Source organism: Phyllostomus discolor, chromosome 5 (assembly GCF_004126475.2).
Source record: "Phyllostomus discolor isolate MPI-MPIP mPhyDis1 chromosome 5, mPhyDis1.pri.v3, whole genome shotgun sequence".
NCBI classification, from domain to species: Eukaryota; Metazoa; Chordata; class Mammalia; order Chiroptera; family Phyllostomidae; genus Phyllostomus; species Phyllostomus discolor.
The window spans coordinates 175,004,549-175,020,109 of NC_040907.2; the positions used below are offsets into that span (position 1 = coordinate 175,004,549).

General features: G+C 60.7%; 1 protein-coding gene and 1 long non-coding RNA gene across 2 annotated transcripts; both read right to left on the reverse strand.

Moving 5' to 3' along the window:
- Nucleotides 1–4,289: 4,289 nt before the first annotated feature.
- Nucleotides 4,290–11,001, reverse strand: ECHS1 (enoyl-CoA hydratase, short chain 1). Its single transcript, XM_028512930.2, has 8 exons — nt 10,848–11,001; nt 9,794–9,991; nt 9,214–9,341; nt 8,357–8,456; nt 7,131–7,235; nt 6,550–6,669; nt 5,216–5,283; nt 4,290–4,436 (listed from the first exon to the last, which is right to left on the reverse strand). Exons 1-8 carry the CDS (start codon nt 10,933–10,935, stop codon nt 4,371–4,373), a joined length of 873 nt encoding a protein of 290 aa, XP_028368731.1. The 5' UTR covers nt 10,936–11,001; the 3' UTR covers nt 4,290–4,370.
- A 1,246-nt stretch (nt 11,002–12,247) lies between these two features.
- Nucleotides 12,248–15,543, reverse strand: LOC118500938. The gene is made up of 2 exons (XR_004903523.1): nt 14,940–15,543; nt 12,248–14,839 (listed from the first exon to the last, which is right to left on the reverse strand). It is a non-coding gene; the product is annotated as an uncharacterized LOC118500938 (long non-coding RNA).
- Nucleotides 15,544–15,561: the final 18 nt, after the last annotated feature.

A 15,561-nucleotide genomic window follows, 5' to 3' on the forward strand; every position in this document is an offset into this window, starting at 1 on the left:
AGATGCCCTGGCCAGCTGAGCCCTGGCCGCCCCTCTGCCTCGGCATCTCTCGGCTCTCAGGCTGGCCAAGGCCCCAGACTTTGCCCCTGGCCTCCCTTGGTCAGCTGGGTTGGGGTACCGCTGGGTTTGGCCCCCTCCCGCTCAGAAGGGGCCTCCTTCTCACGGTTCAGTATCTGAAGCTCCCGGGCCGTCACCTTCCCTTGGGCAAGCCTGTCACTCCCGGTCACTGAGGTGCCCCAGCACCTGCTCAGCGCGGCAGAGAAGGCACCCAGCACATTTCTGGTGTCAGGGCAGCCTGCCCCCCCCCCCCCCCACCGCTGGAGGGCAGCGGTGGCCGCGGCTGTGGCAGCGCTCCCTTTCGCTGTCGAATGGCGCCGGGCATTCAGCGGTGCCCCCATATCCATCCGCCCACCCACGCAGGCCTGGGGACCGCGGCTGGTTCAGTCTGCCGGCGCTGCCCTGTGCGGACATGGCCTTTCCGGTCGCCGGGGTAGAGGCCTCGGAGTGGAGTGGCGAGGTGGGGCGGTAGCTCCCATTTCACTCTTTAAGAAAATACTGAACTTGCCCCCAAAGTGGCTGCACCAGGTGCATTCTCACCAGCAGTGTATGAGCTTGTTTTTCCACACCCTTGTCAGCACCTGTCACTTTAGTTTTTATTCCTGGGGTCGTCGCTATGAGCTACCCGCCTTCCTCGCCCCGCCGGGCACAGTCTGGGCCAGGAGTCGCCACGGCACTCCTCTCCCGACTTCTGCCCTGAGGGTGGGGGTTCCTGAGGGCCTGTCCCCTGCCCTCACCAGTCTTGTCTCCGTGCCCCATGCATGCCAGGGCATAAAGCAGTTCTGGGGACAGCAGCGAGGGGCGCCCTTCAGCACCACCATGCGTGCTAGGGGGCGGGGCCTGTGGGTAGTGGGTGGGGTTTGTGGGAGGGTGGGCGGGGCTAGGCTGTGGCTGGGGAGGTGGTCCAGCCCTGAAGGCATCTTTCAGTGCCTTTGTCCTTCACCAGGTTCAAGACCTCCACACCCACTGTGTTTCTGGTCAGGGCTCCTCACCCACTATTACACCCCTAGCCCGCCAGATCCCTGTGTCCTGGAATGGGAGACCAGATGGTGGGCTCACCCCTGCCCGTCTGGAGGGGACCCAGAAGGCTGGCAGGCCCGGTGCTCAGCTGGGAGCTGGGAGCACCTGGACGAGGCTCTCTCCAGAGCCAGCTGCCAGACGCATGGTGGGTGGGGGGCAGTCAGGAGCACCCACTGAGACCCACCATGGCCTGTCTGGACTCCTGACCCACACAGAGTGTCCGGAAGAGTGCCTGACGGTGGCTGTGTGAAGCCCTGAACCTAGGGGTCATTTCTTACGCAGCAACATCTGACCAGTGCAGGTGGCTCCCGTGCCCTGTGGACACTGCCCTTGGCCGGCAGCCCGGTCTCCGCTCTCTCCCAGCTTCCCCCACCCCCGACTCAGGCTGGGGGCAGACGCCAGGGCCAGTGCCCAGAGGTGTGCTGGCCTGGTCATACTGTGGCTGAAAAGCCCACCCCAAACTCACCGCCCAGGCTGCGGACAGGCTCTCCCTCGGCCCCCGCCCTTCGAGCTCAGGCTACTCAAGTGTCACTCTGCAGGTGGCCCTGCTCACCTGCCCAGCTGCCACCTGAGTGTGCACTGCTGCCTGCACAGCAGGAGGGCAGGAGACAGCCCAACCTAGGGCCCAGATGGGACTGCCCAGGCTGGGCTGTCGCCCCCGGAATGACACCATCGACTTTGTTCCCAAATAGGCACCAGACTTTGTGAGTAGTGCTATGGCCAGGGCCCTCGGCCTGTGGTGACATGATACACTCTGAGGCCCGACAGCTCCTGGAAAGTCCTGCACATGGAAGATGACAAAGCCACACCGGAAAACCTGGAGAAAACAAAGACGTCTCCATGTTTTCCAGCTGGGCCCTGGGAGCCTCAGCTGGTGGAGGAGCCACGATGGAAACCCAGCCTGGCTCCCAGTCTGCCAGAACACGCGGCCCTGGCCCCACCGTGCCGGGCAGAGTGGACTCGGGAACGGCCTCGGGCAGCCTGGTCGGCGGGGCCAGCACCCGGGCCGTCCAAAGCAGCCGAATCCACCCTGGTTGGGGGTTGTGCCTGAGCAGTTTCTACTCCAGGATGTGAGTGGAGAGACTTGCAATTAACTTCCCCAAAGTTTCATCTTTTAAGCATGAACATGGGAGGGGGAAGCCGTTATTCATTCATTCATTCATTCATTTACTTATAGAGGGGAATGGAAGGAGAGAAACATCAATGTGTGGTTGCCTTTCATGTGCCCCTTAGTGGGGACCTGGTTGCAACCCAGGCATGTGCCCTGACTGGGAATCAAACCTGCCACCCTTCGGTTCACGGGCTTGTGCTCAATCACTGAGCTATGCCAGCCAGGGCCTTGTGGCTCAGCTCCAGGGACAGGCGGGGCGCACGTCTCACTGGGGAGCCCTTGCTTTTGCAGAGATCCACCCTGGCTCTGGAAGTGGCTCCCACTCTTGCCCTGACAGGTGGGGACATCTCCACAGAGCAAGTCTGAGGGGTGGGACTGGGGGGCACGTGGCAGCCAGCAGGGCCTCGCCGGGGCCCATCGGGAAAGCTGCTCTGTTATGTGTGCCAGTGCGGGAAGCCTGCGGGGCTCCCGGGTGCCTCCCCTTGGAGGGTCCAAGGACGTGCTGAGACTTGGGGGCTGACCTGGGCAGTAGCTGCCCCTTCACCCATGAAGCCCTCCCCAGTGGCAGGATGTGGGGCTCGTCCCAGCAACCCCAGCATGGCGTGACCCCCACCCCTGGAAGTTCACTGGGCAGCCTGGGGTAGGACAGAGGGTCCAGAGCACTGAGCTGTGCTGGGATGTGGGGATCAAACGGCAGGCGGGGGCAGAGGGGCTTTCCTACAACGAGGGTCACTCGGTCACCCCGTGTCCTGTGCCTCCAGGGGACCTTGGTGTGTAAACTCCATGTCCCACCGCAAACAGCACTCAGTGGGACCGCCGCCAGGCTCAGTTCTGTTCCGGCACCTCCTTCGCACACAGGCCTCGGGATCCCAGGGCTTCCGTGCAGCTGGGACCCAGGCCGGGGCCCCGGACACAGGCTGCCGGGACATCTGTCTCGGAGATGCAGCTGGCGCAGCTCTGAGAGGAGGCTGTGCTGCCTCCTGCCCGAGTCCCGTGGGCGCAGGCTTCCTTCTCGGCCTCAGACACGGCCCACTCTCCTGCCTGCACAGCACTGTCACTGCAGGGCTGTCCCCCACCGTGCCGGTACCCAGGAACCGCGTGCGGTGCAAACACCCAACACCGGGAAAACGTGAACGGCAACCCACTGATACCACACAGCATTTCAGGGCCGCTGAGAGGAAGGCCATAGGAGCACTGTTTGGTGGTGAAGCGAAACTATCACACGTTACAGCCCCGAGAACACCGCACTGAACTCCCAGAGGCTGGGAGAAAGCAGTGCAGAGGGTGCTCGGGCTGGTGGGGGTGGGAGCCGGGGCTGGTGGGGACGCAGCTTGCTTGGGGCACGAAGCACCTGGGAAGTGGACGTGGTGATGGCCGCAGCACTCTGCGGACACGTTAGTGCCGCTGGAGCGGACATTTAAAAATGGGTCAAAGGTCGGTTTTATGGTACACATATTTCACCACGATAAAAAAAGTTATGGTCGAACAGGAGAGGCAGGCGCGCAGTGTGACAGACGGAGGAAGATGCCAGTGTGCTTGCAGAGGGGTGAACATGGAACCCCATTTCTGTAGAAAGAAAACTGGACTCTACACACCTGTGCACATGTGTGTGTGTGTGTGTGTGTGTGGACGTGTGAACATGTATGAGTACAGAAATGTCTCCAACAGCCACATGCCTGTTGACAGTGGTTCCCCTGGGTATGCCGGGGGTGGCTGAGTTTAAGGACCTCCGTCCTGGGTGGATGCCGTCACTATGACGGAAACAGAAGCTGGAAGAAGTGACAGAGCATCAGCAGGGAGGCGTGATGTGACTCGGAGCCTGTCATGTAGTGGTTGGCACGTCTCTCTGAAGGGCCACCGGCCCAGCCTTCCCCGAGCCACTTTCCCTGGCTCCCAACCACACGCGGCCCAGCCGGGGACGTGCTGCCCGGAGGGACGGTGGCCCTGACACGTCCCTCAGCTCCTGGAGTCTAGTCAAAGCTTCAACACGCCGCGGGGTTGCGAGCGCCTTTCTGATGGAGAAGAGGCGGCGCAGGTGGGCACGTGGTGGCCGTGCCGGCCGCCGCCCCGGGGCCGAGGAAGAAGTGCACGGCACCTGCACTGCCCTTCCAGACAGAGGGTTTATTGGCCCCTGAAACGGTGTCCCCTCCTCCGCGGAGGCTGGAGGCCTCGGTGGCAGCTCTCACCGGTCTTTGAAGCTCGCCTTTCTCTTCTCCACAAACGCCGTCATCCCTTCCCTCCGGTCTTCCTGGTGAGAAAGGGAACACAGCAGAGCTGGACAGCTGCACGCCACACGTCCCCGTGGGTCAGGTGTGGGGGGGTGGGGAGGGCTCTGCGGCGGGACCACCTGGACCCCTGGCAACGGCCTGGTTCCCTGCCCGAGCGGGGCTGGCCCGGGGATGGGTGCTTTCACATACTCTCCCGGCCCCTGCCCCCCGGAGATGGAACCAGGCCGGGTGTGTCCAACACTCTCCTGCCCATGGACCCTCAGGTGCACGCACTGGGTCGTTCGCTGAAGGGTCACCTGACTCAGCAGGACCTGGGGCCCCATGAGGCAGGGGTCCAGACTCCACCTCTGCCTCCTTCCCTGTGTGCTCACGTGTGTGCACATGCATGCACACACATCTTCGCTTCCTCAAGAGCCAGAGCTGCTTTTTATCTTTGTCTTTTAAAACACCTAGTGTCACCTTCTCTCAAGTGACTATCAGGAGAATGACACCCTTTCAGTCGCTGGCAGAGAGCCTAGACAGCACTGCTCTAAACCCTGTTCCAAGTGACTGGAGTGACAGGAAATGAGGGGTAAGTGGACCGCGTCTAAGGGCCACCTCGGAAGGCCTCTCCTGCCAGGAAACGGCCCTGCTCCGCCCGTCCTCCTGACCTCCACCCCCTGACGGACCGCTGACCCAGCCAAGGGCGCCAGCAGCTCTGCCCGAGGGGAGTGGGGTCTGCCGGTGAGGCCGACCAGGAAACCCCGTGGCTGCCGCGGCTGCACCACGTGAGACCCTTCGAGTGCATGTGTTCACTCACGGTGGCGAAGGTCGAATAGAACAGTTTCTTCTCCAACTTATTTCCCTCTGTCAGTGTCATTTCAAAAGCTGAAACAGAGACTTGATGTTAGGAACTGAGAGGCTGGGGCTGGGAGGAGCCCTTTCCTGTGGGGACAGGACACAGTCTCACAGCCCCACACTCGTACCCTGACTCGGCCCGGCCCTCAGCTCAGTCCCCTCCCAGAGGGAGGGGTGAGAAGCTGTGAGAAAGGAGGAATGCAAACTGTCCAATCACAGAGCATCTGAGGCAGCCCATGAAACTGTATTTTAACAGTATTAAAAATAATAATGGCTCTGGCTGGCATGGCTCAGTGAATTGAATGCTGGCCTGTGAACCGAAAGGTTTCCAGTTCGATTCCCAGTCAGGGCACATGCCTGGGTTGTGGGCCAGGTCCCCAGCAGGGGGCGGGTGAGAGGCAACCACACATTGATGTTTCTCTCTCTCTTTCTCCCTCCTTTCTCCTCTCTCTAAAAACAACCTTTAAAAAAGTAACAGTGATGAAGGATGAAAAGCAGCAGAGGTGCGGTGGCCGGAGCCTGGGCCATCTCTTTCTGGCAGCACTGGGGGCCACGTGTCCTCTGGGAGGGAGAGTAGGTGCGGTGACCAGGCCTCACCAACACCCAGCAGCAGCACCTCCTCTTGCGTGCGTGCCGGTCCGACGCCCCACAAGTACCAGTTCACCCCACCCCGGCCGGCAGAACCCCAAGGCGGCTGCTGTCCTGTGGGCGGACGGACAGGTTCGAGGGCACACGTCTGCCCCAGGCTCCTGTCCTCCCAACAGGCCACACCGAGCAAATGGACAGTCTTGTCCCGACGCTGAGAGGACACGGCCATGTGAAAGCTCTGTGAACTCTGACGGAGCTGCCTCGCCAGCAGAGAGGATGGAGGGCAGGGCGGCGGCGAGCGTCCAGCCCCTGTCCTGGCTCCCCTGGGGTCCAGGGGGCCTGTGCCCCTTGGGCCACCCCGCTGGCCATTCTCATGGCCCCCGACCAGCTGGGGGGAGCCTCTGCACCCCGGCTCCGAGGGGCACTCGGCTTCTCCGGAGCCGACCTGCGTCTGGTCAGGGGCCGTCTGGGCCTTGTCCCTGCACACCAGCACCTGTCCCCGCCCGTCCCTCAGGGTGACACATGCTTGGTCCCAGCACCAGGGGGAGCTCAGAACATTTCGACAGAATTTGCGAGCCAGCAACTAGAAACCAGAGCTCCTCAAAGAGCTGCATTCGAAACGCTGAGAGCCACAGCAGTTTTTGTCCGGGATGGGCCACCGAGCCCACAGGTCCTGGTGGCCCCTCTGTGCCCCCGGCACAGCCCTACCTGCATTCACGGACTCTTTGGCCATCGCTGACACGATTTTGGAATTGCTGGCAATTTTTTCTGCGCAGCGGATGGCTTCTTCGACCAGTTTCTCCACAGGAAAGACCTTGCTCACGAGACCTGAGCACGACACGGGGACAAGGACACAGCACTGGTTACGTTTCCCTCCGAGTGATGGTGACACTCCGAGAGCGGGGGGCTCTCGGTGTCAGCCAGGGGCTGCAGCAACACTGGGAGGTTCCGCCCGTCCCCAAAGCGGGGCGAGGCTCTGCAGCTGTATGCTGCAGGTCACCGAGCAGCGGGGACAGAGTGGGCCTGCCGGTCTCAGGGAATCCAATCCCCGCTGTGTACGCTGAGCTTTGGGATACGATGTGGTTTAATGTCATTTTGTAACCTGAGTGTATGTTTCAGCTGCTCTTTTCACACGTGGGATGTCAGCAAAGGCGGCGGTCCCCTGGGTTGTCAGGACCCCTGAAAGCCCTGTGCTGACCGTCTGCAGGAGCCCCAGAGGCAGGGGCCCTGGAGGCGACTCTCCCCCTCCCCTTCCCCAGAGGGGCTCCATGGGGCACCCCCAGACACACCTGCTTCCTTGGCGTCCTGGGCTGAGATCCGGTCTCCAGTGAGGACCATCTCCATGGCCAGAGACTTTCCGACAGCGCGGGTCAGCCTCTGGGTGCCCCCTGCACCTGCAGGGCGGAGGCTGCCGGTCACAGGCTTGCGGCTAGTGACAAGGGGCCAATGACAGGCCTCTCAGGTGGGGTGAGGTGGCCAGCAGCTGGGGAGGCGGGAGACCCGAGAAGCACTCCTCACTCAGTCCCCGCACCCGGCACCTCAGTCCCCTGTGTCAGTGCCTCTCACGCGGGAGTCCAGCCTCAGGCCTGGCTGGGGGGCTGCCTCTCACCCCACCCACTGCCCTCAGGGTCTGGGCTGAGGGCGGGGCCCTGCCTCCTGGGACACTCTAAATGTGCCCTTCTGTCCGGCGCCCTACTGGTGCCAGCCCATGATGCTCCCTGCCATGTGCCCACATACCCACCCCCAGCTCAAAGAGGAGCAGTCTGCCCAGCTGCCTGCCCCACGGTGGACCCCAGGCATAAGAGGACCGCTGAGGGAGACACCCACAGTGCAGCAGGCTCAGGCGCTGCCTTGCTGACGTGGACACCTGGGCACTGGGACCGGAAGAGCCCAGTGGTCGGTGCAGCTCGAGGGGGCTGCCCTCGCCCGCAGCCAATGGGACACGCTGTCCTGCCCACCCCGGCTGGCTCGGGAGACGCCCTGGGCTCCAGGCTCACTTGCAGCACAGGGACCTCACGGGACACGGGCCCGGAACCCTGGTCAGGCGGGCCCCAGGGGCAGAGGTCACACTGCTGGCCCACTGCTCCTGCTGACCTCTGTGTGTGGGGGTCTGATTTCCTGCGCTGCTGAACTTGGGTGAGGCCATAAACTTGCTCTGGTCACTGTAACATGCGCAGATGTGACATGTGCCACCTCTGGGCACAAGCTCTCAGGGCTGGAGCCCTGGTCACCCTGTTCCAAGCTTGTAACCTACATGGACCCTAAGCCAGTGTGTGGTCAGCCCCTCCTACCAGCAGGTGACATGGGATCTGGTCCGTGACCTCCCTGGCCATCTGGGAGAGTGTGGTGACCACTCACACCAAGTGTCCTGGGGGCAGAGGGAGCACTGCCCGTCCAGTGCCAACACGGTGACCCCCAGCCCCTCGTCACACAGAAAAGCCCTCAGCCCGTACGCGGTGGGCAGACTCTGGGGAGTGACCTGAAGAGCCTATGACAGCGGTGTCCCCCGCTTTACCTGGGATGGTTCCTAGGAGGATTTCCGGCTGCGCAAACTGGGCTTTCTCTCCAGCATAAATGATGTCGCACATCATAGCAAGTTCACAGCCGCCACCAAGCTGCAGAACAGGAGGCGTCACCCGGGGAACCCCCATAAAACCACTGTACTTGCTCATTTAAGTGTCCTGTTACAGGGAAACACAGTCTGGGGCTTGGCGCACACCAACACCGCCTCGCAAGGTTAGCTCAGCGTTGCCGTGAGCGACCCACTGCAGGCCAGTGCCGCCCAGCCCTTGCACAAAGGGCCAGACAACAAGCCCTTTGGCTTCTCGGGCCCTCAGGTCCCTGCTGTGGGGCTTCAGTGAACCAGTGGGCGTGGGCGTCCCAATAAACTTCACTCGCTGACCCTGGCTTACCCCAGGGGAGCTTGACTGAGTAGTCACAGACTGAAGTGTGACTTCTCTACGGGCTACGGCCAGCCCCGCACCTCTGAGCGGCCTGCGCACCTGCAGGACACCCCGAAGCATCACACAGAGGACACAGAGCTTTCAGCGGTAGCTAGAAGGTGAAAGGTGCGGCACAGGGTGGAACGTCGTTAAAGCTGCACAAAGCCAACGTGTGCACCCTCGACGCAGGTGAGGGGAGGAGCGTTCCGGGGAGTCACGGTGCTCTCTGTGATCGCAGGGGTCCGCTGACAAGTGCGGATGCTGAGACACCTCCTCTCTTTACTGCCCCCCGCTCCTCCGCGTCGAGTGGGAGAGGCTGCTGGCCTGGGAACTAGACTTAGGCCTTTTCCAAGTGATGCCCGGTGGACGGCGCCCTCACAAGCGCGGTTCCATGAGGATCCCCGAGCGAGGGGGTTCTCGGCCGACTCACTGCGTAGCCGTTGACAGCAGCGATGACCGGCTTCTTGACCCGGGCAACTCGGTCCCAGTGGCTCAGGAACCCGCTGGAGTAGCAGTCCTGGAAACTTTGGTTCTGCATCTCCTTGATGTCAGCTCCAGCTGGGGAGAGGAGCCCCGTCACCAGAGTGCAGAGACGCCACAGCAGCTCCTGACAGTCTGCCGTGAGCAGACCCCGGGGCTCGGGCGGACACCCGCACGTGGGGGTACACTGTGACGTGTATTCTCAGAGGTGCTACGGAGGGACCACGGGACCAGAAATGGACTCGAGGTGGACTCAGAGAAGGCTGGGCTTCTCCAGCGGTCACGTGAGCCCTCAGCACGCGGCACCTGACCGTGCAGGCCCTGGGCCGCTCTGAGCGGACCCACCGTGCTGGCAGAGCAGCTCATCCGAGCAGCTCTCCAGCCCTCCCCACATCACATGCACATAAACCCCGAGCTGCAGGAGCTTTTCTGACACTGTCTCACCCATGTAAGTCTGTCCGCAACACCACACACTGTGGGTGTGACCACGGTCAGACCTGGGTGACCTGCCACCACGTGGCCCCCCACACCTGCGAACGCCTTGTCCCCGCCCGTGAGGACGATGGCCCCCACGGCCGGGTCCTCCTCGAAGGCCTCCAGCGCCTGGTTGAGCTCCTTGACCAGCCCGTTGCAGAGCGCATTGAGTGCTTTGGGGCGGTTCAGTTGGATCAACCCCACGTTGCCGTCCTTCCCCTTCTTTTCCGTGATGATGTACTCAAAGCGAGCACCTGGGGCAAGAAGAGAAAAGGAGGTTTTCATATTTGTTTAGGCACCAAACTAGGGGGATGTATCTCCGTTAGTGGGCAGAGTGACCCTGACCAGTCCACAGTGGCTGCAGCAGGAAGCTCTCCACCATGCAGGTGGTCTTTGCACCACTCTCTGCTTCTACCAATGTTTGAACATTTTCTTAAGCTAAAAAGAAAAAAAAAAAACAGCAATGAACTGCAGCCCACAGCAGCCTTCCTTCTGAACGCCTCCGTCAGCAGAGAGGCGGCCTGTGATTCGGCAGAAATGAGCGGGATTCGTTCTTTCAACAAATGCCTAAGAGGAGAAGGGAATTAGCTGGAACAAAACGGAGCTCTGGCCTTGCTGGGGGCGCACACAGGCGCAGGTGGCTTGCACCGCCCAATTGGACGTCGGGTCAGCAGTGACAGCCAGCGAGGACAGGAGGCGAGCGCCTGCCTGTCGGAGTGGCTGCTTTCTGGGGCAGGGAACACAGGGATCACAGCGCCTGCCCCGAGGGCGTGCTGGCGAGCACCGGGTCTAACAGTAGTGTTCGGCGGCAGGGCGCCAGTCACAAGACCCGCGCGTGATGGCAGGGTTCCGACTGGGGGGGCGGTGTCAAAGACAGCTCGGGGTCAAACCGACACGACTTGGTGCTTGGGTCGTGAACCGGGCACAGGAGTGAGAGAAGAGAGCCGAGCAGGGCTCCGCGACGCCGCAGGACGGCGGGAAGGGGCGCGGGCGGGCAGGACTGGACGGCCACCACCTGTAGTTCCAGAGGCGCCACCTGCGCCGCGCGGCCCGGACCGAGTCCCCAGGGCTCGGCGAGCGCGGTGCTGCGGCGGCCCCACCCGCACTCACCCGAGGCGAAGGGGCGCCGCGCCGCGCAACTGAGCGTGGGGAGCAGCGGGCCGCAGGCCCGGGACAGCAGGACGCGCAGGGCGGCCATGGCGCTCAGGGACAACTGGCCCCGCCCGCGGCCCGCGGAGCCACCCCGCCGCGTCGGGCACGGCCCGCCCCCCTCGCAGGCAGGCCTCGCGAGATCGCGCCCGGGAAGCGGAAGGGACGTGGCGAGACTGGGCGGGTCCCCGAGCCGGAGGGAGAGCGCAGAGGAAGGGGCTGCGCTTTGGGTTAAGGTTAAAGGGGCCGAAGGCGACATCTGTGACGTCGGACCCCCACTGGGCCGGCTGCCGGGTGAACTCCAGAGCTGGGAAGTAGTCCTGAGGCTTCTGAGCCAGCGAGCCCCGACACACCGTAGGGGTCGGTCCGCGCGTGGACTCAGAGCCACCTTCCTAGGACCGCGCTGCTTCCACCTGAGAACGCCCGCCCGTCCGCCCGCGCCTGGGCCTCAGCGCCCACGGGCGATCCTCGGCAACTTGGGCGGGCCCGGGTCCGGGACTCCGGCGTGGCCGGCGGGGCCCCCAGGAGAGCGCAACCCGCGCGCGCGGGCCCGCAGCTTCGCGCCCCCGGCCCCGCAGCGTCGCCCCCTTTCCTCTCCTCACCAGTGGTGGGCGCTCGCCCGGCCTTCGGCCCTGGCCCCATCTTTTTTCCGGGTGTCCGCGGGACAGGCGCGTGGCCCCCACTTCCCAGGTGTCGACCTCCGGCCGCACCTCGGTTTCCCGGAGGCGCAGACTCGGAGCTCACTCGGGCCGTCGGGCCCACAAATGCAAGCAGCGCTCCATGCGGGCGGAACACAGCTTGTGACCCTGGGATCCGCGCTCAGGATCCAAAGCTCAGCCCCAGCATTTCCCTTCTCTTCCCTTCCCCTGCCGGTAGAAACCCCGTAAATGTGCGGCGCGGAGAATTGAGTGCTTCGACAAGGAAAAGGGAAATACCCCTCTCCCTCCCCTCCCCCTCCCCCTCCTTCTCTCCTCTGCATTTGTGTCTCGTGGCCCAGAGGCACAAGGGGACTGAGGAACAGTAAACAATCATATCACTCCGAAATGTGTGTATCGGTCTAAGTGGAACAGGCATGAAGCACAATACTGAATCTTTACATTGGCAACTAGGTAGCTATTAGTACTAGGTTGTGAATAGTTTCATTTTTTACGAAAACAAGATTTTATTAAATTTTAACGATGAAAAATTTTATTTATGTAAATGATTGTCATTTGTAACTTTAAAGTGTTTGGACGTGTAGTATCAGCTCCCCCCGCCCCCCATTTGTGTTCTTGCCCAGGCTTTGCAAATGCGGGGCTGGAGATGAGAGATGTTCCCTGCAGACGGGAAGCAAAACTGATAAATTCTTAAGTAAGCAATAATGAAGTTCAAACCAGAATTTAATGTTCAGCAAAACTCATGATGAAGCTGAGGATAGACTAAAGACATTTTCATGCAGAAAGAGCCGTTACCAACAACCCTTACTAAAGGGGCCTCTGTGTTAGTGGGACAGGCAGCCAAAGGGAGGCGGCCCCGATGTAAAGGAAGTTTTTTTCCAGCACCCCAGGGCTGGTGTTGAGGTCGGATGGCTGCTGTCCTCTCTGAAGTAACGTAGGGACAAACACATGTGACAAAGCAAAAATGTATAAATTGGACTTCACCAAAGTTAAAAACTTCTGTGTTTCAAAGGACAAAATGAGGAGAGTGAAGCGTGAGTGTGGGGAGAAGGCCAGTGCGTGGCGGAGAGAGGCTCTAAGGGTGATAAGTGGTAATGGACGAAAATACAACAAGACTTAAAGAAAAGAAAGTGAAGACAACCTACACAATGAGAGAAAATTTCTGCAAATCATATATCTGATAAGGCTCTTGTGCCTGGAATATATAAATTACACTTTGAACTCCACGATAAAGAACAAACCAATTAAAAATGGGCAAAGGATTGAACAAACGTTTCCCTAGTAAAGACATACAAGTGGCTAATAAGCACAGGAAAAGGTGCTCAACATCCTTCGTCATCAGGCAAGCGAAAATCAGGACCACAGGGAGATACCACTTCATAGCTACCAGGAAGGCTGCAATCGGAAATAGAGACAATGCTAACTAAGGATTGGTGTGGGTGTGGAGAAACTGGAGCCCCATACGCCACCAGTGGGGACGTCAAAGGAAGCAGGCGCTTTGAAAACTTGTGTCTACACTAAAGTTTTTCATGAATGTTCATAGCAGCACCATTCATGATAGCCAAAGTGGGGAAAAATTGTCCATCCCTCATGAATGGATGAACAGAACATGAGATATCCATATAATGGGTACATGAGAATTTACAGTGGAATATTGTTTGGTAGTGGAGAGAAATTAAGCGTACTGATACATGCATACTACACGCTACTTTGTGGATGTAACTTGAAAACATGCCGAGTGATGGAAGCCACTGAGAGCATGATGCCGTGTGTATGAAATGTCCAGGACAGACAGCTCCATAGGGAGAAAGGGGGTAGTGGTCACCGGGGGCTGCAGACGGGTTGTGGAGCACTGTTAAAGGGTAGGCGGCTTCTTCTGGAGGATGGAAATGTTCTGAGCTTGGTTGTGGTACATACACTATAAAATGGCGAATTGTCTACTTTAAGTGGGTGCAGTGTGTGGTATGAGAATTCTAATCCCTAAAGCTGTTTGCAAACAATGAACAGCCTGATTTGGTTCAGCCACCGGGGCAGTGTCACAGGTAGCTGCAGCCTCATCACCACAGGTGGCCCCCAGCATCAGGAAGAGCCGTGACTCTGTGCCAGTCAGATCGAAACGAGGTGAGTCCTCGGTGTGTTGAAGCTGCTGCTGGAGGCCTCAGATGCGGAAAAATGATCCCGCACTGACCACGGATGGCCACGTGAGTCTCCTGTTTCAGAGCACGTGGCTGAGGATAACAGACCCCGTTGCTGGTCGGAGTGCCGGTCGCAGCTCTGTTCGGTCCAGGCAGTGGTGTAGCACCCGGTGGACGGCGCAGCCTGATGACCCCTCGCACCTCCTGGGGCCTCAGGCGCTTCCTCCACAGGTGTCTGAGCTGCTGCCCTCTCTCCGGCCACAAACTTAGCACGTCAACTTCGTTGTGTAACTGTTTTCTCCAGTCACCCCCTACCCGCACTCAAGCCTCCAACCCAGGTGTGGTCAGGTGTGAGTGGGACGGGGCATTTTTACCCTGTGGGCCACCATGGGGAGACTGTGGAGCAGGCACTCAGCCAAGTGGTCCCTGCCTTCCTAGAGCAGGAGGGTGTCAGTCAACAGGAAGAGCCCAGCTAGCGTAGCTCAGTGGGTTGAGTCGAAAGTTTGGGCATGTGCCTGGGTTGCCAACTCACAGTGATGCCACATGCCTGGGGTGGAGTGTCAACCGATACCTTGTCTAGGGCTCATTGCAGGGTGGGCACTGGCTGTAAAGGACAGAAGACCCTAAACAATGACACGGGAGAGTTTCACAGGCAACAGAGCCTGCCCAAGGACAGCAATGCCGCCCTCGAAAGGAGTGGTGGCAGCCACCAGCCACATGGAGGGAGGGCATAGGTCTACTTGGAGCAGCCAAGGCCCATGCAAGGAGGCCCCCTTCCCCGCAGGAAACCAACCGTGCAGCGGGGTGTGCTGATTTCCAGGGACACTTACCCTGGGAGTACCTGGGAGAGACCCAGAGACCAGCGGTCAGTGTGCTCAGCTCAGGAAAGTGTCCCCAGTGGTAGGCCAGACACCTGGGACATTGGCAGCAGCCCGGTGCCCCCCTGGGCTCAGCTAAACCTTGGGGGGACATGGCCCAGGCTTATAGGGAACCTCTGAGGAAGGACACCTTCCCAACCAGAGACTGCTTCAGACAATGAGGGATGAAGTTCCTCGCGAACGGAGGACTGCCCCCCTTGCCAAGCCCGGCCAGGGTAGCCGCAGTCCAGACTCGCTATTTCACCGGCTGCCCGGCGGGCCCTTCCTCGCTGTGGGATGTCAGGCTGAGTGGGAAAGCCAGGGGTCAGGCGGTCAGCTTTTTGGGGAGCTGGCCCTAGGCCCAGAGCTTTCGCTGGGAGGTGGTGCTGCTCACCCGGGACCCACCTCAGGGTCCCCGCAGCCACCGGGGCTCCTCCCGGGACTTTGTGCTACTTTTGCCTGTGCCTGGTGACGTGCAGTGGCCCGGTGGGCGCCTCCGGACCCGCGGTGAGCCTCGCGGGACCCGCACGTTCCGCCATGGAAGCCCTGACCGCATGGAGCGCGAGCACCGCGAGCTCCGATTGGCCAGCGAGCTCCCGCAGAGGCGGCGGAGTGGGGGGTGGGGAGTGAGGCGCGCAGGGCCTCCGGCCCAGCGAGCAGCGTGCACGCCACCGTGCCCCGCTGCCGGGGCACCTCGACCGGTTTGGTGGCCTATAGGACCAGCTACAGAAACTGCTCGGTGTCAGGAGCGCCGTCAGCCTGAGGCTGGGCATTCCGCAGGAATTTTCAGACAGCTTCGGGAGACGGCAGCACGTCTCCCCACATCCTTCTCTGGAAGTGCACACACCCCTTGCACGCACGTTTCGCTGGAGAAAACTGTCATATGTTTATATGTCTGTTTTTTGCCTCCTCCCACTGACCTCCATGAAGCCTGGGGTTTCGTCCAGCACTGGCCGCCGAGTCCGAAGCCCCGTGAATTAGCTAAATAGGTACCTTAAATCACATGGCTACATCCGCTTCCAGGCTC